Source organism: Periophthalmus magnuspinnatus, chromosome 15 (assembly GCF_009829125.3).
Source record: "Periophthalmus magnuspinnatus isolate fPerMag1 chromosome 15, fPerMag1.2.pri, whole genome shotgun sequence".
NCBI lineage: Eukaryota > Metazoa > Chordata > Actinopteri > Gobiiformes > Gobiidae > Periophthalmus > Periophthalmus magnuspinnatus.
This window is the reverse complement of record NC_047140.1, coordinates 29764979-29788448: the sequence shown is the minus strand read 5'-3', so window position 1 is coordinate 29788448 and position 23470 is coordinate 29764979. Positions and strand designations below refer to the sequence as shown.

The window sequence follows — 23470 nt, the reverse complement described above, 5'->3', positions numbered from 1 at the left end:
TTAAAAACAAACAATAAAATCTTAAAATTTTAAAATCAATTCTAAAATTCTAACATGGTCAAAATAACCCCTCAAGTCATACGAAAAGTATTTTTTACTTGTCAGTCCTGTTCAAAAATGTAGTGGAGTAGAAAGTACAGATACTGCTCTCAAATGTAGTGAAGGAAAAGTAAAAAGTATCTACTGCAAAATGTACTTAAGTGAAGGACAGATACCTAAAAATGCACTATTTCGTTACCTTCCACAGCTGAATCGTTGTGTTTTTTGTGCCTGAACGGCGCAATAACAGTTTTATATATTTAACCAGTGGGCCTCTCGTAGCGTCCGAGCTGCAGTGGACTCCTCTTAACTCCTCCTTTTAACTCCTCCTTTGCTTCTCTATCTCTCATAAGGGAGGAGAGGGCAGCAGCCTCATGCCCAAGTGCAGGGCTCCACCAATGGTATGACGACTCTGGACGGGGCTTCTGACCCCTCTTTCCAGTCTTTCGGGGCATGTTTTCGTGAGTCCATTGCCATCGTCAGTGGTTCTAGAGTTTTGCTTTGCACTGCACCGTGACCCAAGGTTGACCTGCTCTAGACGTGTTTCCGTGAATAGTTGAGATTCAGGGCGGCTTTGTGTCAACGTGTTAATCTGTGCAGCTGTTCAAACACAAAGAGCTGCATTAACCGTAGAATCCATACATATTAAAAGGTGCAATTCACTGTGAGTTTTAGTTTAATTTTCAGTTTTATGTTTTGATTTCCTGCGTGTTGGGGATGTCACAGTTAGAGATGGAACGATATTGACATTTAGTGTATAAATAATTACAATTAACATTTATATCACGGTAATTATTCAAGCTACTGACAGTTTAAAATGTTCTAATTATCACTTTAGTCTTTATAGATAAGTTCCATGTTTAAATAACTGCATTGTACTTTGTCGTCAGTGAAAAGAACTACGATCCAACGATATTCTGGACGAGCAGGGCCGTCAACTGAAATTCGGGGGCCCAGGGCGAGAAGTCTCCCATGGGCCCCCCGCTAATAAAAATTAATAGGAAGAGAGCCTGATTCTGGGCCCCCTAAATTAAACCTAAACTATACAACAGACCCCTTTGTCCACCCTCAAGGATTTAGCCCAGAGAAAACAGGGTTTATTCTTCCTTTTTACGACCCCTGAGAACTCTCACGAAAAAGAAATACAATAAAATAAATATTAAAATGAAATTCTTACAATACATTAAATGAAACTTAAATTACGGAACATAAAAAGTACACAAACCTCGTGAACCGATATCCACGAGGGGCTAATTCATCATCTATGGCTCTTTCTTTTTATTCTAAATACATTTAATAAAGATGTCAAATGTTGTTTTTTATTATTTCTATGTTTTTAGTCAATTTATGATCTTGAAAACGTGGCTAACGGCTGAGTGCGCGTCTAATTAGCGTCGAGCGGAACTTATTTAGAATTGTTTGTTGGAAACATAAAATATAAAGGACAAACATTAAATTAAATGCATAAATGTGAGGGACTGTTACACCCCTCATAGTTTAAGTGCACTTTCTGGTGATATAACGGTGATTAACTCTGTTGGCGATTATCACGATTATATTAAAAAAAGTCACACAAATGATTATTGTCGACCCTTTTATCACGATAAACGATATTATTGTTTATTGTCCCATCCCTAGTCGCAATTTTAAATGACCGAGTTGTGATTATTTTGAGGAAAATATTGCGATTTTAAGATTATTCACGATTATTGACCGAAAACTAACCAAAAAAAAGAAAGAAAAAAACCCGAAAACTAACAAAAAAAACCCCCAAAAAACAAAGGAAACTGACCTCAGTGTTTCATCTGGTCCCAGAGTCTTGATGTGGCGGCGCTGACAGTTGAATATCACGTGACTAGGGATTAATTCCACGCAATTTATGAGTTTATAATTATATTAAAGGTATATTATATTAAAGGTCCTATATTGCTCAAAATTGACTCGTGTGAGCTTTAAATCATGTTAAAATGTTGTTACCGCATCAAAAACAGATCTGAAGTTGTGTTTTGTTTCATTCACACATTAATAATCCTGCATTATTAGATCATCTACATCTCCAAACCTCCAAACGCTCTGTTCCACTTTGTGATGTCATGAAGTGGTAGTTTTCACGTTAAAAGCTCCTTTTTTTACCTTTAGTTCAGTAAAAAATTGGCAATTCTAGGCCGAAAAATCATCCAAATGATTCTAGTGAAGGCGTGTGTGGAGTTTAAAAACGCTTCGGAGCACTTCCTGTATCACCACACGATGACATCACAAGGTGGAACAGCGTGTTTTCCTTTTGAGAGAAGAACTTAAGCTAAATATGCAGGTTCGTTTGCGTGTTAAACATGTGCGACGACGATAATCCAACCATAAATATTCACACTAATTGGTAAAACCTTTTATCCTGACATCCCTACTGCACTTTAATTCCGCTTTTTTTACGATTAAAACCTGTTTTTGTTTCCGTAGCGATGGTTTAGTTGCTTCTTCAGCTGGGAAATCGATATCATCAGAGTATAATCTTGTATTTTTGAATTGCACCCTTTAATACTCAACATCCTGTGTGTGTTTCATCCTGATGTGTTGTCGTTGTGTTGTGTAAAAACGGTAATGTAAAAACCATCTCCCATTGGGCTGTGTGATGGCGACTGCGTGCAAAAAGTGTGCAAAAAGTCGGTGTTTTTCTTGTGTTGATGGAGCCATTTTGTTTAGTAAAAAGCCCAATGATAAACGTACGTGTCCATTTTGATCGTTTGACCATGTACAGACCAAGTTTATAGAGATTTAACATGTTTCCGTGACGATTCCTGTCTGTGGATTTGTGGATTCAGGTGTGTCCCTCTCTGTGTGATAACGTTAACCATTTCCCTCTGTTCTGCCCTGTTTTTTATTTTATTTTTTTCCTTTCCTTCCTCTTCACCCTGTTTGTCGTTCCGTCTCACACCCGTCCGTCTCCTGCTTCACGTCGGCAGCTCTAAAAAGGCTGCCATTCATGAGGAACAGGTCCAAGGAGAAAGACAAAGCCAAGGCCATCTACCGGCGCTCCATGTGTAAGCCCTCCGTTAGCCGCTAAGCTAGTTCTCCTCCTCCTCCGCCGCCACCGCTGCTGCTGCTGCTGCTTTTTCCTGTTTCACTTTCACTTCAGGAGAAACGAAAAAGAAATGGTCATTGAATCCAGAGAGGTGTGGCAGGACGTGACAGTCGTAGAATGAACTTTACTTCCATCGTTATGTTACTTTTACCGCGGTACTTGACGTTTTTGCGGGTGTGACACCTTTTTTCTGTCCTGCGGTGTGACGTTCCTTCGTTGCAAAATCCCCCAAAATGAGTCAGTTCCGCTTGTTCTAATTATAAAGAGCCTTTTTTACAAACATCTTTTTAATTTGAGACGTTTAAACCTGCTGTGTGACCACTACTGCCCCCCGCTGGACACACTATAAAAGTTAAAAATCCTAATAAATGACTTAATATGTCTCCAGAGCTAGTTTAATAATTAACTAACTGCCCCATCGTAAAGAATATATTTTTAACAATTAGAATGGTATTTTTCTTAACAAATACAGCTGTCACACTGCACAGAAAAGTTGTATTTTTAGAGAAATGAGTAAATTTAACCCTTAAACCAGCTGAAGCTCATCTGACATTTAGGCTCCAGGGGGCGCTCTGGGATTTTGTGTAACTGTCTCTTTAAAAATGCGACGTCACACTGCAGGAAATACTTTGGATTACGGCAAGAAACAGTTAGCATGTTTTTTTTATAGCTTTAAACTACAGATGTATTTAGTTATTTACTTATTTATTTATTTACTTATTTATTTACTCATTTATTTTACTTATTTTATTTATTTATTTATTTACTCATTTATTTTACTTATTTTATTTATTTATTTACTTATTTATTTTATTTATTTACTTATTTTACTTATTTATTTTATTTATTTACTTATTTTACTTATTTACTCATTTATTTTACTTATTTTATTTATTTATTTATTTACTAATTTATTTTACTTATTTTATTTATTTACTTATTTATTTTATTTATTTACTTATTTATTTTACTTATTTTATTTATTTATTTATTTAACAAATTGTATTTATTCATTTATTTACTTATTTATTTTACTTATTTACTCATTTATTTTACCTATTTTATTTATTTATTTACTTATTTACTCATTTATTTTACTTACTTTAGTTATTCATTTATTTACTTATTTATATATTTATTTACTCATTTATTTTACTTATTTCATTTATTTATTTTACTACTTTACGATCTTCCATTAGGACATACATTAAATTTTATGAACATTTTATGAAAACACCTTAATGAACTGACAACAAAAATGTTATTTATTTAAGTTATTTAAATTAAAGTGTTGCGGTCACACCGTAGGACATTTTAGTGTTTTTTTTAAATTAAAATACCAAAATATGAAACACAACTTCAATCTAAAACTATGTGCAATTCATAAAAACATATTTGTGCACAGTGGGGTTGAATTTTAAGTGATAACACCAAAAAAAAATTCGTCAGGTCAAGTAGCACAAACCTTCTCCGTCTCCACATCGATCCCTTCAGTGACCAGCTCTTGCCGTTTCTTCCTGTAAAATTCAGTCTTGTGGGTTTGCGCCTGCTGCCTTCACTTAGACAAACTCACTGCCCCGTAGTGACCTCGAGCTCCAGACGGCCCTCGCCGCTCTGGATGTGACAGTTTTTAAGACGTAGTTAAGCTTCTTTTTCCACCGTAGTCGATAAGAAGTGTTTTAGAGTGTGTGGTGTGTTCACAAACATAGACTGTTTATATAAATGGACATGGCTAACCCGCTAACCGCCGCGTTTTAACTACGAAGTGAGCATGAGCGCGTTTCTAGCTCCAACGAATCTGGCTCCAATTCACTTTACATTGAAAAGTTTGCTTAGACTTTTATTCTTTTTTAGCCATAAAATCATGTTAGTATCAGCCTGTACTTTTGCCTTTTTTCACATAACTTCCTCTATTTTACACATCCATCTGTACTTTTCCTTTGACGCATTAAATTAAATCCACACGACACCTGCGCTCTGATTGGTCGTCTTCGAGGGCGACGTAAGCGCATTACCGTAACGACAGTAATATATTTAAAGAGCCCCGCGCCTCTGCTTTGAGACGCCGTTTGAATTTACATGAAGCACTATTAGTTGCGGAGTTACGGTAACGGAAAGTCCGCAACCGCGAGGCTAACGGCGACGATAGCATCCGACGCTACAAGGTTAATAACAGACCAATCAGGCGTCTTCTTTCCCTGAGGTTCCTCCCGCTATGGCGTTAGCAACAGGTTTGATTGACAGTGTTGCTAAGCGCCCACTCCCTGCTAAAACCTCGCTCCTGATTGGCTCTTTGGTTGCTATGATGCCCGCGGACGGACCTCCAAATGCGAAACTCGGCTCCAAATCCGCCGCTATAACTGCTCTAGCCTCGATTAGCTTCGTTTAACGCTGTGGGTGACGTCACACTCGCTCAGTCCGTTTCTTTACACAGTCTGTGGTATGAAAGGCCGTGTGTGTGTGTGTGTGTGTGTGTGTGTGTGTCTGATTTGACAGTGTGCGTTTGGATCTGCCTTTCATGAGCCTGCTGCACTGTATCCGTGTGTTTGTGCGAGAGCGTTTGTGCATTTGTGCGTCTGCCTGCGCTCATCTCGGTCACAGCATGACTTTTAAAACTCATCTCGACATCGACCGCTGCCAGGCTGCACTCTCCAGAGACGACTTCAAATGAACTCGGACGTTCTGTTGTGTACTGGCTGCATTTCACGTCTGATTATCTGAGGTTTCTTCTTCTTCTTCTTCTTCTTCAGCTGCTGCCGCCTGGAGTGGTTGTGCATGTTCATGTGTTCATGCGTTCATGCTTGGCGGTTACATTTTCATCTCACAGTTCCTTAGACATCGTGTATTCGACTCCCGATGCACTTTGTCTAATAAACTTGTACTCGGTGTTTGCATTGAATAGATAACGTAAAAATAAGTTGTGTTTGTTGTGCCGATTAAAGCATAAGGTCAGTGTTATTGTGCACGAATGCAGCTCAAACTATTACAATTTTTGGGTAATTTTCATTCAAATTCATAATCAGAGCCCAAAGATGAGAGTACATGTATGCATGAATGAATAATAAGTAAATATATTTAGTTAAAGTACTGAACTGTTCCAATCAGACCTGTCATTTTAACAATTTAAACGATAAACGATAATATTGAAACTCATTTATGCCACTGATACAAGAAAACAAGAGCAGATTTAAACCATAAAAATCTGCAATATTGTTAAAAAAAAACACGAGCTGCAATAAATAAACAGCAGAATGAAACGGTTTGCACTAAGTTTGCATCTGAAATGAGTCGTAAAAGTGATTAATTTAACGTTTTACGGCTCAAATCTTATCGTAAAGTCAGAAAAAATGTCCCAGTAGTGCAAAAAAAACAAGAAAAAAAACCAACAACCCTTCCCTCAAAAAACATGACTCTTTATTTGTGTAAGTCGTTTGTTTTCCTCGGTTCCGTGCAGCCATGAACGACCTGCTGCAGACCATGGCGGTGGCGGGGGGTCCTGAGGCGCAGTGGGCGCTCAGCATCGACAACCTGGACGGAGGAGAATCTCTGGACTCGACGGGATCCACGCGACGCAACGGTCAGAGACTCAAAGAACTGGCCCTGTCGTCCAACGCCATCGACTGCGAGGCGCTCACACTGCCCTCTGCAGGACACGGCAGGAACAAGCTCCGGATCAGGGTCAAAGGTGACGAGACGAGCGAACGTACAGAATGGACGTGTTCCTACAGGGGGCGCTGTTTAGGGTCAGGCTGTTGTTAGTCGTGTTCGATTGTTTATGTCACTGTTAAAACGATAAAACGTGCTTAAATAAACCGTCGCTGTGTAAAGGTGCTAGCGTAGCCGTTTGCGTTAGCCGTTTGCGTTAGCCGTTTGCGTTAGCTCGAGCTGTTAGCAGAGCGAGAATTTACACAAAATTATAAAATCCGGTTTGTTTACGCGAGATTCAGCCTGAAAAAAAAACATGTAGGATTAATATTAGTCTAGAAATACTGAGTAGAGGAAGATGGAGAGAGAGAAATAGAGAGAGAGATGGAGAGATATAGCCAGATGGATAGAGAGAGAGATGTAGAGATGGATAGAGAGATGTAGAGATGGATAAAGAGAGGTAGATTTATAGAGAGAGATCGAGATGTAAAGAGAGATAGAGGTATAAAGAGATGAATAGAGAGATGGGAGATAGTTAGATGGGTAAAGAGAGATAGATTTATAGAGAGAGAGATTGATATGTAAAGAGAGAGAGGTATAAATAGATGGATAGAGAGAGATAGAGAGAGTTAGATGGGTAAAGAGAGATGAGATATAGAGAAATGGACAGATATAGAGAGACATGGATAAAGATATAGAGAGAGATGGACAACAAGATAGATGGAGCGGTAGAGAGAGATGGATAGAGACAGATAGAGATATAGAGAGAGTTAGATGGGTAAAGAGAGATTGACAGAGGTTGAGATATAGAGAGAGATGGAGAGATAGAGAAATGGACAGAGATGGATATAGAGATGATAAAGATATAGAGAGAGATGGACAGCAAGATAGATGGAGAGGTAGCGAGAGATGGATAGAGAGATAGATATAGACAGATGGAATGAGAGGTAGCGATATCGAGAGAGAGAAATGATAGAGAGGTAGAGAGAGAGATGGATATAGAGAGAAATAAAGAGATGGATAGGGAGAAGGAGAGATGGATAGAGAAGTAGAGAGCGATCGATGAGAGAGATGGAGAAATAGATGGTTAGATAGAAATATAGAGATAAAGAGAAAGATGCATAGGGAGAGAGAGAGAGAGAGAGATGGAGAGATAGATGAAGAGAGATATATGTATAAAGATGGAGAGTGGGGTAGAGAAATGTATAGAGAGGAGGATGGAGAGATATGTAGAGTGAGAATCGGGGGTCAGGGGCTGGGGGAGACATTCAGACACAGTTTACGACACGGTTCCATTTAAACTTTAATAATGATTTTGTTTTTGTCACAGACGATGCTTCCTGTGAGGATGTGGCCGGCTCCTCTGACGATCCCAAGAGTCAAGGTAGGGCATCAGAATCAATTCAGGCTCTGAGTTTGATCCAAACGGGAATCGGGCGACTTTTTTGGAGAGACGGAGTGAGAGAGCCGGAATCTCTCTTTCCAAAAACGTTCACTTCTTTATGTTCTGGCTCTTTTGTTGCGTTTTTGATGCTGAGCCTTGAGTGAAAGTTGGATTTAGTCCAGGTCTAACGATATCGAGTCCGACGGCTCTGAATCGGTCCAACGGCTCTTTGCCACTGGAGCGTTAATGACCCAGATATGAACATGAACTGATTCTCACACAAAAAGACCTTTGATGGAGAGATGGAGATGGAGAGATGGAGATGGAGAGAGGGGGAGAGACAGATGGAGAGCTAGAGAAATAAAGATGAGTGGATGGATGTGGAGAGGTAGAGAGAAATATAGAAAGAGATGCGTAGAGAGATGTAGATGGATGGATAGAGGGAGAGATGGATAAAGAGAGATAGACGCATAGATTGAAAGATGGATAGAGAGAGGAGTAGAGAGATAGACAGACAGATAGATGGAGAAATGGAAAGAGAGGTAGAGAGAAATATAGAAAGACAGATGGAGAGATGTAAAGAGATAGAGAAATATAGAGATGGATAGAGAGGTAGACAGAGAGATGAAGAAATGGAAGAGAAATGGAAATGGAGAGATAGATGGAGATATATATATAGATGTATTAAGTTTGGCTCCGCGCTGCTTTTAAAACTGTCTGTGCATTCTGGGAACTCATTAGTAACACAGAGAGTGAGTCCAGGAAATGTCCATCAGAGTCCATCACCTCCTCTTCCTCCTCCTCCTCCTCCTCCTCCTCCTCCTCCTCCTCCTCCTCCTCCTCCTCCTCCTCTTCACAGAGTGTCTCACACTTAACCGCAGACATGAGGTCAGGGCTTTGTGCAACGTCAGACTCTGTGTCCGTCTGGGTCAGAATCACCTTTTCCGAGTCTGAATGTAGAGACACACACATATATACACACATCTATACACACACACATATATACACATATACACACATCTACACAGATATACACACACACACATATATACAGATACACACACGCATACACCCATATACACACACACGCACACACACACACAGATGAGGTAATGTTATAATCTTGTTACTTTCTCAAAAACACACTGGAGTTGTGTTTTGTTTCATTCACACATGTTTGAGTAACACTTTATTATTCGTCTGTGCATTTCCAAAGCTCAAAATGCTCTGTTCCACCTTGTGATGTCATGAAGTGGTAGTTTTTATGTTAACAGCTCCTTTTACATAGAGACTGGAAACTCCAAGGCTGAAATGATCAAAATGATTCTAATGAAGGTATGAAGTTTAAAAACACAGCGGAGCACTTCCTGTATTACCACATGATGACATCACAAGGTGGAACAGAGTGTTTTCAGTTGAACTCAGCCTAAATCTGCAGAGTTTGTTTGTTTAAACATGTGAGAATGAAACAAAACACAACTCCAGGTCCAGGAGACGACGTTATATCACACGTCAGATAAAAGTCGTATGTGCAGTTTAATTTTACATATTTCAGTGTCACATTTGTCAGGACTCAGATCTTTTCTTGCTAAACCTTTGTTCTCTCGACATGTTCTCTCTCTTCTCTCGTTGTGTTCTCTCGGTGTGTTCTCTCTCTTCTCTCGTTGTGTTCTCTTGACACGTTCTCCTCTTCTCTCGGTGTGTTCTCTTGACACGTTCTCCTCTTCTCTCGGTGTGTTCTCTTGACACGTTCTCCTCTTCTCTCAGTGTGTTCTCTCGGTGTGTTCTCTCGGCGTGTTCTCTTGGTGTGTCCTGGACGTCTCTGGTGGCAGTGTCCTTGTTGTTGGCTCTTTAGTCTGAGTCTGGCACTGAGCCCTTGTCCCTCTGTCCGTCCTGGACCATCTGCTGTCCCAGCAGGTGGCGTCACTTCAAACTGCCCCTTTGTGTTGATGCATGTTATTGTGTGAATATCTCTAACTGTAAACTGTATATAACACTGTGTCTGTGTGTGTGTCTGTGTGTGTGTGTGTGTGTCATCAGCCTCCAGACCCTCCAGTCTCCGTAGCAACAGGACCAGTAGTAATAGTAACAATAACTCTCACCTCACCTCTCCCCTGGAGCCCAAAGGTACGCTCCACACACACTAACACCACCCCCTCAACCCCATCCACCTCCACCTCCCAACCCCTCCCCACCAACGCATGAACCATCTGATCATTTATATCTAATAGAAATTCATGTCAACCCAAAATGTCCTGTCTTCTTCTTATTTTCTAAGAATGTGTCATTCAAAACTCTTACCATTTATTTAATATTGTTTGATCTGCTCTTCTCTCGTCTAAATGCACTAGAGTAATGTGTAATATTGTGTGTAATATTGTGTGTATTATTGTGTGTAATATTGTGTGTAATGTGACTTATGTGGTATTGTGTTTTAGGGACTCTGAACGGGAGCCTGAGTCGGCCCCACAGTGAGAGCAGTGGGGAGTTCAGCCTGAGTCTGGACCAGGACGTGTGGTCCAGCAGTGGGAGCAGTCCAGTGCAGCAGCCCTCCCTGTCCCGCACGTCCCACCAGAGCCCCCTGCAGCTGCGGCGGTCCCTGGACCCGTCCACCGCGGCCTGCCTGGGACAGGCCCAGATCAGGAAGAACGGCTCCCCCGGCAACGAAGTCGTGTCTTTACAGCAGTTTCTTGACGAGGGGATTGACCCGACAGAGGTGAGTGTGAAGTGAATGTCACATCAACGTGCACTTTATGACAGACTGTTACAGCTGACCTTTGACCTTTGACCTTTGACCTTGTGCAGTCGGGGAGTCAGGAGAACCTCACAGTGGACTCTCCTCGACTCTCCACATCCTCTGACCATGGAGCGAAGGAGCGTCCCGCCACTAAAGGCCGAGGAATCCTCCGCTCGTCCAGCGGGCGAGCCGCTCCCGTCGGGTCAGAGCGCCCCCCCAGGTCCTCAGCTCAGCCGGGACGTCCTGCCCTGCGTAAGGCTGAGAGCACCCGCGTGAAGGGCACTGTCCCGCGCCTGTCCACTCAGACCAAAGCCTTGTCTGTTTCCGATCGCCTGGACTCCACCTCCTCCACCCTGCCCCGGGCCAGCAGCGTCATCTCCACCGCCGAGGGCACCACCCGCCGCACCAGTATCCACGACATGCTGTCCAAGGACAACAGACAGCCCGTGTCCGTGGACGCGTCCCCTCCGACACCACCCACAAAGGCGGGACTGCGCTCCCAGCCCACCCCCAGTGAGTACCACCCAAACAGCAGCGCCGCCCCCCTGCCCAAGTCCCTGAGCTTACCCTGCCACAGCCTGGACGACCCCGAGCTCTCCAACCTAGAGTCGCTCCTGGGCCCCTCGTTCACTGTGGAGTCTGTGTTCATGGACTCCATCTTTAGTGAGTCGTCCTCTAAAAACCTGCCCTTCCTGTCCCTGAATCCTACTTTAGTCAGTAACATCAGCGGCCCCCCCAAAGCCCACGCCAGCCCCCTGTCCCACAGCTCCGCCCCTCCGTCCCAGAGCCGGGGGTACGAGCAGGGTCATAGTTCAGACGAGGCCGTGAGCCCCGAGGAGCAGGCTCTGTGGTACGAGTACGGCTGTGTGTAACTCACAAACACTGATGCATGATGGTCCGACACTGGGGCTTCTGTTGGAGTGGGGACTTCACTTCCTTTTTTTGTTCACTTCATTTGGGAATAATGTGTCCAGCGTTTACTGTTGTGTTTCCTTCTTTAAAATGGTTCACAGACGAGCATGATGTAAAGGGCTTTCTCTGGTGTTATGTAAGTGTTTTGTGAGGTGTCTCTTCAGTTTGTTGCATTTTATCCCAGAAACAGTTTGGCAAATATGAAGCAAAATGTGTTCATTTTGTGTTTGTTTTCGCTCACACTCACGGCTTTTGTTCCTCGCGCTAAACTGCATGGCTTTGATATGAACTGTTCAAAGAGTCATTTTGATTTAATTTAATCAAAATGGGGTCAAGTTTGTTTTTATTTTGTCACTTTTCTGTATTTTCTTTGTGGTGGATGTTTCATTGGGTGATGAAAAATGCCACGAGTTCATTCACAAAGTCACAAAATATGAGCTGGTCATTTTGGAAACGCTTCATCAGATTTTAATTGCAAATATTTTGGGAATGAAGCATCATGGGGAAAGTTAAACCCGTGCATCAGTGGGTGGTTATAAATGAGATGTACAGATTATTGTAAACATTTATTTATATTATATTCCTTTGACGAGCACTGCTCTGCGTGTCAATGCTAGAAATACTTTCAGTTTATTTATTTTATTATTATTTCAGCTTCTTTTGTTCTGTTTTTATTTTTACTTCGGGGTCATACAGATGTAACGTGACCGTTGCCTTTGTCCTGCAGATGTCGAGGGCAGAAAGTCTAAAAGCCGGAGCGGGGAGCCCCAGTCAGGCCGCTAACCCCGCCCCCCGGTCCAGTGTGTGCGCTCCCATGCTGAGCGCGTGTGGTGAGTGTGTGCTGCGCAGTGGGAGGGGCCAGCGGAGCTAAACGGGTGGGGGGTCGGGGGTGTCCTGTCTCCATGGGAACCTTAAACATGGTGTAACAGATGTCATCCATCCTGCTTCTGTAAAACCGCGTGCCCCTCACTGTCCCTGTCTGTCGCCTACTGTCTCACGGAGGGTCCAGAGCCTGACGGGACTGTCCAGCACGGCATATGGGCCCCAGCACCTCCTCCTCTGATTGGTCAAACCCTTACCCTCTAAATACCCCTTAAACCTCAGCTGCTGTCCCGCTCAGATGCTCCCGCTGCTCCACAAGGTGACATTCCCCCGTGTTTTACCAGTGAAATCGCTCCTTGTGCTTCCGGCTGCGTCCCGTCCCGTCCCTGCATGGCTTTGGCTTTGGCCCTCGGCTCAAATCCTCGCCTCCTTTGACACTGCATGTAACTCCAGGCTTCTATCCCTCATCTAATCTGTAACCTCACTCAACTTTTTCTAACTTTGCTTCTTCTTTTTTCCTTATTTCTCTTCTTTCTTTCCTCTTTCTGGCCTGCCTGGAGGTGGCCTTGGAGCTGTGTGTTGAAGATTTCTAGCCTAAAGACTCCATTGAGAAGATTGTAAATGTCTGGGTTTTGTATGTAAACATTTTAGTAGAGAAAAGTATTTCCTTCTCTGTTCAGTTTTTGTTTCTTCCTTGAATCAAGGAAAGTGGAAAAGGCGCTAAAGAAAATCAAGGTGTTGTTTTGTAAAGTTGAGGCAGATTGTTTTGCCGCTGTATTTGACCTGCACTAAAGGTTTATAGTGCCAATATTCACAACAGCCAAAAGGACGACTCCGACACCCCCCTGGATCTACACGTGGACTTTGTGACTGGAACTTTGGAAGCAGCAGCAGCCGCACTAGCACTACTTCTGTCCTGCTCTTAAGCCATAGACTACAGCCATCCAGTTTGGCTTGTACATTTTACACGCATGTTGGCACAAACCTTTGCTCAAAATGAACAATCAGACTGCATGGAGCAATCAAACCCAGTCACACCACGAGCTGAGGACGTCAGGAGGAAGGAAAGCCATGGAGTCGTGTGATTGGTCTGATGCAAGAGACTGGACAAGAACTACAAACTCACACAATATCCCATAAGTCATCGTCTTTCTGCCTAAACACTCTTCATGACGGGTTCAGCCTGAGTCCTAAATAAAAGCACAGATTATTGTTACTGTAGACTGGGCGACGCCTGTCCAGTGCTGTGACGTTTTCTTCTATTTCCAGTTTTACAAAAATCCCTTGATGTTATTAAAATCATCAACTGCAAAGTCTGTGTTTCTTGGTTTATTTTAAGATGTGTCTGTTTGTTCTGTGAGACCAGGACCGAGCACCAATATTCAAATGTTTTAAAAAATAAAGCCATGAAGAACCAAACAATCACTGGTTTTAAATATGACTTTATTAACTGTATGGTCATGCAAAAATCCAGCATCCAATGTTTAACTCCGAGACATGAGTAAGTCGCCCGTGACACCAGGGTCCAGGGGAACATACAAGCTAAGGCTTTTGCTTTTTTATGCGTTTTCATGTGAAATACTTTGCTTTATCTCAAACAGAGCCATTTCAGGATGCAAATAACATAGATTTTCCATTTCATCAAGTAAACAGTGAAAAAGACATGCATAATCCTTTCCCGTTTGTAAAACTGCATAACATTTGAAACATTTACCAATGATCTTTTGAAAATCATTGTGTCGGGTCCCCCTTTTACTTAATTTACACTTGCCAAAGTATTTGGACCATATAAAATGATTTTAGAAATGATGAGGTAATTCTCGTTTAGAAATTAATTGTAGATTTGGTCACATATCTTATTTACAACTGCGACAAAGCGCATACCCTGTAACATCACATGACAGTGCAAAGGAGTCGTCAAAGCAAAGATGTCGCGATTTGTAGAAAGAAAAATCATCTGAAGTGGCCAATGCGCGAAAATGAGCTACTGGTTCAATACAATTTGTAAAAGCCCGAAGGTCGAGTTTTATCCGTAGAAAATCAGTTTTTTAATGAGTATCGTTTTTCTTGGTCCCCCTTTGTCCGAATACTTTGGCAAACCCACAATGCACCTGTTCATTCTCTCGGATCTCACCTTGACCTCCCTTTAGAAATCCTATAAAGAGAACGCAGACCGCTCCGAAAACAAGACTGCGGACAAGTCATGAAAAAAACAAACAAACCAAACTTGCACATTTGTTCTACACAGCGACAAACACCTGGACCAGCGCCACAACACGAAAACATCAAAGTTTTGGGTCCGAACAGCGCCATCGCGGTGCGTAAAATGTGTGATTGGGCACGTGGCGCTCTGAGCACAGCACGGCACTAAAACATGGATCTTTTTTTACTCCTTTTTTTTTTGTCAGTGACTCGTAACGTTTCCACAATGAATATTTACTTTTTCGGTGACCATGCGTTTAAAGTTAAGTTATTACTGTGGAGCAGGAGACGCACAGCAAGCCCCAGTTCGAATAAAAATCCACACACACACGTTTCTACGAACTACACGGTGGAAAAACACGCCCTGACGCAGATATGTTCGTTTTGTTTTAAAGGGAAAATGTTGATCACGTGTGTGTGCTTCCATGATTGAACGCGACAAAAGTGAGTTTTACATCTACATTTAGTGCGGAATTACGTTAAGCAGAGTAAAAAAAACGCACGTGGGGTAGAATTTCTTCCAGTTCCACATCATACACCACACAACAAACAGAAGGACAATGTCTTTTTTGATTGCCATTAGATTGCCGAGGTCCCAGTACCTCCCCCTGCTGTTCAGTCTCAAAATGTGCCTTTTTTTTTTTTAAACCCTTGTGTCGTCCTGGGGTAATTTATGACCCCAAAAAATAACTCGCTCACAGCAGAACTTGGACATTTCTTCATCAAATAGGTTGAAAATTGGGCCACTTGTTCATTTGGGTGATTTCTATCAAAAATTAAAGTTTGAAAAAATGTTGATTGTAGAATAAAAACTGTCTGAACTGAAAAACAAGTGACGTTAAAGTTCAATTTGGCCCCAATTTGTTTCTCTTATAACTCAGATCGACTTAATTTCCACCTCTGTACTTGACAAACACAAGACAGTGATGGAAATTAAGAGTTGCAGGTGATTTTGAGGTTCAAAAATGCGCAATCTTTACTAAAATACAGCCTACTAACCAAAATAAAATAAGAAAAATCAACAGTCACAGTCAAATTGAGCCCAGAGGAACACACAAGGGTTAAATCCAGATTCGCAGATTTTGTGGTGCATTCCCCGTTGGAAAAACATGCTCAAAAAAGTGCCAAGACGTGACGCAGTACAGCAAGCCAACAGACGGACATCGATACGTCTAAGAACGGTCAGAACGACGGACAGGCAAACAGGTGACGTCATCAGGAGCAAGACACGGGCAGAAACGATGTAGAGGTCGTTGAGGCAGAATCTGGGGGGGCTGCAAAAGGAGGTAGGAGGGGAGGAGGAAGAGGAGGAGGAGGAGAAGGACAGTTTGGACGAGCGACATCTGAAGCTGCAGAAAATCCCATCTCTTCGTCTCTAAAACAGTACAAGCCATAAAGTCAAAAGACGGACATGCCCCACGTAAAAATACACACGACCAAATAAGGAGAACTGTCCAGACGGCGAAAAAACTGAGCGCCTCCTGTCGGTGAGAGAGGGAAAAAAAACCTTCTGCAACTTCAGATCAGCCTTTATTCTCAAGAGTGTCTCCTTAAAACGCGGGACAGAGTGTGTGTGCATGCATTTCTGTTATTTACACTTGGACACTCGGACTAAAAACGACAAAAACGCCCCTACAGCCACACTTGCATGCTCCCAATCCCAAACACGCTCCCCTTTCCATAGTCGTCTCTCTATAAATACATTTACAGTGACACAGTGCTTTAAATAAAACCCTTTCTTTTTAAAAATGACACTCAATACTTTACGTCGTACGGAGACAAAAACACACAAGAGTAAAAAATAAAAAACGAGATCTTCCCAGGAACGCATTACAACTATTTCCTGTTATAACAAATGATATGATTATGCCAAGCTATTCCTCAAAAACAGCTCAAAAGTGTAACGCAGACGACATTTCCACAGTCCCATCGCGCGCCGCTCAATCCCCGTCACGGTCCGTCCCGCTACTACAGTAAGTGTGGTGTGTCTTGCAATAAAATCTATATTATTGTGTGTTTATATAGATATAGTTAATACTTTCAGAAGAGTGGGTGGAATAAAGAAGGAAGGGCATGGGAGAACAGAACAGCGGCGCCCCCGTGTGGCCGTTAGAAACATGCACCCTCTGCAGGCTGTCCGGGCTGAAGAGCATCGCACCTCAAGTCTTCTACTGTAGTTGGACTGGATCTGTTCTCGGTGTGGTCAGTCGCTCAAGCTTTTTTAAGTCGACCGTTAGATCTTATAGACTATTTTTGGATTGAAAAAAAAAATTTTTATATGTCCCTCTTTTGTTTTTTGTTTTTTTTTGTAAATTATACAACTTTCCGAGAGGCCCCCATCCGTTTTCCAGGATCCAGGGACCAGTCTGACCACGGAGAATAAATGCTCCAAGTAGCTTTGTGTTTCAGGCAAAGCTGCAGAAAAACATATACAGTTATAATACATGTCTGTAAAGTCAATTTACAATTTTTAAATTAAATTACAAAGGCAATTGAACAGATATATTAATTAGATTTGTTCTATTGTACTCGGTGGTTATAAAAGTTTTTAATCGCATTGCATGTTTATTTTTTTATGTATTATTTATTTTTCAATATTTATTTTACTTTTCCCCCATTTACATTCGCTATATCTTCTTTTCTATCTTACAAATTATTAATACTAGCACTCTGCTCTGCTCCAAAATCAATATAACACACACGTCTCCCACACGTCACACACACACGTCACCCACACGTCTCGCACACACACACGTCACACACACACACGCCACACAGACTTGTCACATACAACTGTAAGTAGCTGTTACGTCTCGGTGTGTCTCAGTATGTCTCTTGTCACTACTCTATATGACTAAATAAATAATACAAATTAATTAAATAAAAAAATAATAATAAAAAAATTAAATTAATAAATAATAATAATTTTTAAAAAAAGAACCCCAAACAAATGTGGTTAAACGACATTATTGTTTATTGTCTCATTCCTAACTGTGCATATGACAAAGGTTTTTATTCTACTCTTCTCTTTCTGATCGTTTATGTTTTGAGTTATTGTTTTGTGATTTTAATGTAATGATTTTAATAAACTTGCATAATTATTAAGAGACAGTAAATCCAGAGTAACTACAGGGTGTGAGTGACTGTTCCGTCCCTTCTACCTGCGCCCGTGTTCACTGCAGCGGTGCGGCCGGGGCTCCTGAGCAGTGGAAGTGCACGTTGAGCCACTTGGCGTCACGGCGGTGCCACACGCGCGTCTCCTCCGACTGACAGGAGCGAGGCCGGCCCTGGCTGTCCATGTACTGCGTCAGGCGGATGTACGCGATGCAGGCGGCGTCCTCACCGATCAAGTGCACGTGAGGGTTCAAGATCGTGGTGTGCACCGGCTTACTGTTTTTACTAAGCACTAGAGAGAGAAACGGCGGGTTATGCACGGGGAGAAAACGTCCGCGGGAAACCTCAGTCGTCCAGGTCTGACGCATCGTAAAAGCAAAAGTAAAATCTGTCAACTGGACAAAAAAGTCGTAGGAGTGAAGACGTTTCGCTGCTCGTCCAAGTTCTGGTTAAATCTATTGAGCTACTTTAAGTGTGAATTGTGTCTGAATCATAATTAGCACATTCAAACAGCTCTTAATGGGCGCTTACAAAACTATTAGCATCCTGGCTAGCTCTATTGTTCTCTTTGTTTCCTTTGTTGGCTTTGGGTTGGTAGATTTTACCTTTGGCTTTTACTACAAGTAGCAAAAGAAAAATATGAAATCATCTGTCTGAAGGGAGGAGCTAACGACACTGAAGAAGCGGCTTGGATGAGCAGCAAAACGTCTTCACTCTTACAACGTTTTGTCCAGTTGGCAGGTTTAACTTCGGCTTTTGTTTACTACTCTAAAACTAAACACCCATCGTTTAAAGTTTCTGTTTGTGGGCTTGGTCTATTGTGCTAACCTGTGCACTGTATCTGAGTCCTACTGAGCAGAGTCATTCAAGCCCCTAATGCAGACATGCCCAAACTGTGGCCCGGGGACCAAATGCGGCCCTCAGACCAATTTTTCTTGGCCCTCGAGCTTCCAGGTGAATTGGCCCATATGACCTTAAACAGTATTTTTTATTGTACATTTTTTAAATCTACTTTAACAAGACCATATCAGATATTTAATGTGTCCCATTGAGGATGTGAGTGTGAATAAAGGTCTCGTGGTTCAGTCTAACTTGTAATAATAACGCAGATTTAAAGTATTCACTGTATTGGCGACGAGTCTATGGCCCTCGATCGACTCTCGGGTTTGTCTGTGTTTTTATATGTGGCCCTTAATGAGAAAAGTTTGGACACCCCTGCCCTAGTGAGTGATTTCACACGTGTTACCATCCTCGCTAGCCCTATTGTTTTCTTTGTTTTAGGCTAATGCGCTAACGTTTTGTCCAGTTGACAGTTTTTATAATTTTCTTTTGCGATGGATCAGACCTGGACGACTGAGGGATCACACAGATATCTGACGTACAGCTGTGTTTGACAAAATTATATATATATATTAAAAAAAAAAAAAAAAAATTACAGTTTTCAAAGTAGAACTTGTGAAAGTCCATTCCTTCGACGAGGTTTCCAAGAGCTTCTGGTTCAAAGGAAGTCAAGCCCGGGTCACATATTCTCCTGAGGAATGAAAAAAAGAAAGAAAAGTAAATAACTAGAACTAGACCCGTCACGATAACGACTCTGTTCAGTTATAGCTCAGTAAATGACAGATGGAACAATAGTTTTGGGAGTTAGTGTTTATAGTGGAGACTTTTTCTTTGCACTAGTGGGAAACAATTTGTTATTTTTCTGTATTACGATGAGATTTGAGCTGGAGAGGGTTGAATAAATAACTTCTGTGACTTTTATAGATACAAACTAAGAACTAAAGTGTTTCTTTCTGCTGTTTATTTATTGCAGTTTGGATAATATGGTTAAAAAAATCACATTCAGAATAGTTTTCGGTGATAATTCCACCTCAGGGTTTGTGCGTCAGTGGCATAAATAAGTTTCAATATTCTCGTTTATTGTCTATATTTACTTCAGCGATGTACTTTATGGTAATTTAACGTTTTGTTAGCGTGACTAGAACCTTAACTCTACACACGACTTTAGACCAAGCTCCTGGATAACGTCGGCCAAATATCTCGAAATTCTAGGATAATAATGGGAAGATTTCAGCAACGCATCCAGAAAGTCCCAAATGTAACGTCTTGGTTGAGGTCCAAGCACAAACTGTGTAAATAAATGGACATAGCTAACCCGCTAGCCGCCGCGCTCCAAAGTTCTCTGTACCTGCTGCTGTCAGACTCGTCATTTTGGCCTTAAATGTTCGTATTAACCCACTCTTCATGATCCTGGGGTTTTTATTTCACTATTTTGTCTCTAAATCAATATATGAACATTAACAACAGACGAATCAGGCGGCTTCTTTCCCCGAGGTTGCTCCTGATAGCGTTAGCAACACGCTCCCTGCTAAATCAGAGTTGTGGGCGGGAAGGAGCGTTAACGTTCAACAGCGTCGCTCCGGATTGGCTCTTTGGTTGCTATGATACTCGCGGTTGGACTTCCCAATGTGCAACTCTGCTCCAAATTAGCCGCTATAACTGCTCTAGCCTCGATTAGCTTCATTTGACCTCTTCTTTATACAGTCTATGAGTCCAAGAATTGAAAAAAAACAACCAAGTGTCGACGCATGGATCACTAAAAATATAGCTCTGAGTAAGTAGTTTATGTAAAAGCCAATTTCAACACGATTACGAGCTTTTAAAAGTCATTATAACTTACGTGTACGCCTCAAAATCCCCATTGTTGATCGCTTCAATCAGCTGCTCTGTCATCTTTATGATCTCCTGTTTACGAGCTGGAATTAGACACAATAGAGCAGAAATAAAAGTCATTTATGTTCCTGCGTGACAATAACGTTAGCATGCATCTGCCCACATCGGACAAACATGAAATAGAACTCAACCCCGCACATAAAAAGCACAAGTACTGACAAAAGCAGAATTCACCAATAAAAATCAACCAGGCCCTTCATTTACACCGCACCTCGACAGTCGACACGTCAAACCCTCCAAAGATCCGACGTAGAAACAGAACGAGCTCCACACCTTAAAGGGCCCATGATACGCCATTTTCTGGTTTGTTCTAATGTTGTTTCCTCGTCACAAACAGACCTGGAGTTGTGTTTTGTTTCATTCTCACATATTTAACACACAAACAAACCTGCATATTTAGGCTGAGTTCTTCTCTCAAACTGAAAACGCTCTGTTCCACCTTGTGATGTCATCGTGTGGTGATACAGGAAGTGCTCCACTGTGTTTTTAAACTTCACACACCTTCATTTCTAGAATCATTTGGATCATTTCAGTCCTGGAATTACCGAGCTTTACTGAACTAAAGGTAAAAAGTAGTTGTAAACTTGTAAACTACCACTTTAAGGTGGAACAGAGCATTTTGAGCTTTGGAGATGTAGACAGATTAATAATAAATAGTTACTCAAATATGTCTCAATGATATTATTCACTGTTCGATTGATAAATGCATGTATGTGTGTATGATATATTCTTATGTGTTTGTATGTATGTATGTGTTTATTATTTATGTATTTATTTTAATATTTATTTTAATATTTATTTGTTTATTTATTGTATTATTTATGTATTTATTTTATTATTTATTTATTTAATTGTTTATTTATTTTATTATTTATTTATGTAATTTTTTTTCTTCTTTTTCCATTGCCATCATCATCATGACCTTTACATTTGCGTCTCCCTCTTTTACTTTGACAAATCCTTAAATACAAACCTCTGTCTCACATCCCATATTTCCGTCACTTTTGTTTATCCACTTAATGCTCCTTTCTCTCTTGTAAATATGCTCTCCACTTGTAAATATTAATGTTTGCAAAAAAAAAAAAAAAGTCTGAACGAAACAAAACACAACTCTGGGTATGTTTTTTTCTGAGGAAACGACATTATAACACGCCTTAAAGCTCCTTAAAAGAGTAAATTTTGCGTATTATAGGACGTTTAATCGTGAAAGGTCAGTTCACACACTCGCACAAACGCACAAACGCACAGGACACATACTGGTGTCGGGCTGTAGCTCTGGAGCGCTCTGAACTACAGGGGCAGAGCGGGGACACTCTTTTTCTGGGACCGCTGCACAAACGGGACAGCGATTTAAACCAGTCGTCACGGAAACCACCTTAAGTTTTCTGATTATACATTAACAGTTAAAAATGCAGATGGAAACAGTGGTTCTCAAACTGTGGTGTAAAAGCTCCTTTAAGCCTGCAATTCTAGTGTTTGGTTTATTCAATTCTGTTCATGTTTTTGCCCCTTTTTGGCTCAGTTCTTGTTGGCAAAACCTGGTTAATTTCTGGTTAAGACCTGGAATAGTCCTGTTATAGACCTGGTTTAGATCTGTTCGTACTTGGGATGCATACTCGTGATGCAAAACATTTTCTTGGGTGCGATAAGATTGAGAACCATTGATACAAAGCGTGTGTGCCGTTATAATGGCCACTAGATGGCAGCAAAGGGAGATGTAATAAAGACTGAAGTGAAAGGAAAAAGTAAGAGTTTAGAACTGACTTTAGACTAGATCAGCGCTGAATTTGAAAGAGGAAGGGCACACAGGTGAGGGTCGTTTGTGGAACTTACAGGTGGGAGGGGCTACAGCGGCAGTGGGCGGGGCCGTGTCTGTGGCGGGGCTCTGGGGGCGTTCCTCTACGGTGTTGTATTGACTCAAAACAGCACTGTCTGGAGTAGTGCTGTCACATACTAACACTACACAGCGTTACAATCACACACAAACTGCACACGGCACTCACAGATGTCAAAAATATTCTGCAAACTTTAACCTTTTATTTCTAGAGTTTTAAAACAAGCCAAGTAAGTCACAATATTACAACAATCTACTACTACTCTACTAATCAAACTACTTTCTGAAAGACAAAATTAACACGAGTGACATAAACGGGGCGAGAAAAAAGCACGTCACACTTAGATTTACTCTTCTGGAGCATAAAACAAACTGAAATGACTTAATATTGCTTATAAAATGTTCATACTTTTTAAAATTATTTGTGATTTAACTGATTAAAATTGACATCCCTAGTCATATGATTACATAAACTAAATTATCTCACACAAATTGACACAGCAACTGGCAAAAAAAAAACTACTAGCGATGCACCAAAACCGATACTGAAAAGTGAGCTGGATCGGGTATCGGCTCTGGTTTCGTAATATCGGTTAAGTGAACCTTTCATTGGTTGTAATAAGACTATTTACGGGCTAATTTTGGCCCAGAACACACCGTAAAGTTTGAGTTTTTATTCATACAAAGCTGTTCTGTAGGTATTTCAAGGATAACAGCTGAATAACAGTTGGATCTCTTGCGTTTTAAGTTTAAAAAATGCCGTCTCTACGCTTAATATCTGCTCATACCTGATATTAACCGACACCAAAGTCCGAGTATCAGTATCAGAAAAAGCCGTATTGGTGCATCCCTATAAACTACCACACAAACTAGCTTAGTAGCTTAGTAGCGGCACGGGTTTGCATGTCAGTAGTGGTCGTTAAACCAATAAGAGCTACATTCACTAACTGGATTAACTGTTTTCTGAGCTCT

At 41.3% G+C, this 23470-nt stretch overlaps 2 protein-coding genes across 21 annotated transcripts in view; one reads left to right on the top strand and one right to left on the bottom strand.

Moving 5' to 3' along the window:
• ccdc88ab (coiled-coil domain containing 88Ab) overlaps positions 1-13926 on the top strand; it is a 109163-nt gene extending 95237 nt beyond the window's left edge. The window contains exons 30-36 of one of the 7 annotated variants that reach the window (XR_008648982.1): positions 2997-3074; positions 6570-6800; positions 8091-8144; positions 10185-10271; positions 10583-10860; positions 10950-12629; positions 13176-13916. Coding sequence is in view for 6 of the 7 variants with exons in the window: in XM_033979190.2 (XP_033835081.1) it covers positions 393-440; positions 2997-3074; positions 6570-6800; positions 8091-8144; positions 10185-10271; positions 10583-10860; positions 10950-11753 (1580 nt within the window). In the remaining variant the exon portion in view is untranslated. Of the gene's footprint in view, positions 1-392; positions 441-2996; positions 3075-6569; positions 6801-8090; positions 8145-10184; positions 10272-10582; positions 10861-10949 lie in introns of all 7 variants that reach the window. The other 6 variants (XM_055227378.1, XM_033979190.2, XM_055227379.1 and 3 more) reach the window with 6 other exon arrangements.
• Positions 13927-14040: 114 nt separating this feature from the next.
• camk2g2 (calcium/calmodulin-dependent protein kinase (CaM kinase) II gamma 2) overlaps positions 14041-23470 on the bottom strand; it is a 57830-nt gene continuing 48400 nt past the window's right edge. For 13 of the 14 annotated variants that reach the window (XM_033979387.2, XM_055227388.1, XM_055227389.1 and 10 more), the window contains 4 exons: positions 20612-20687; positions 19368-19462; positions 17979-18223; positions 14047-17232 (listed from right to left, as the gene is read on the bottom strand). In XM_033979387.2, coding sequence (XP_033835278.1) covers positions 17991-18223; positions 19368-19462; positions 20612-20687 — 404 coding nt within the window. In that variant the 3' untranslated portion in view covers positions 14047-17232; positions 17979-17990. Of the gene's footprint in view, positions 17233-17978; positions 18224-19367; positions 19463-20611; positions 20688-23470 lie in introns of all 14 variants that reach the window. The other variant, XM_055227385.1, reaches the window with a different exon arrangement.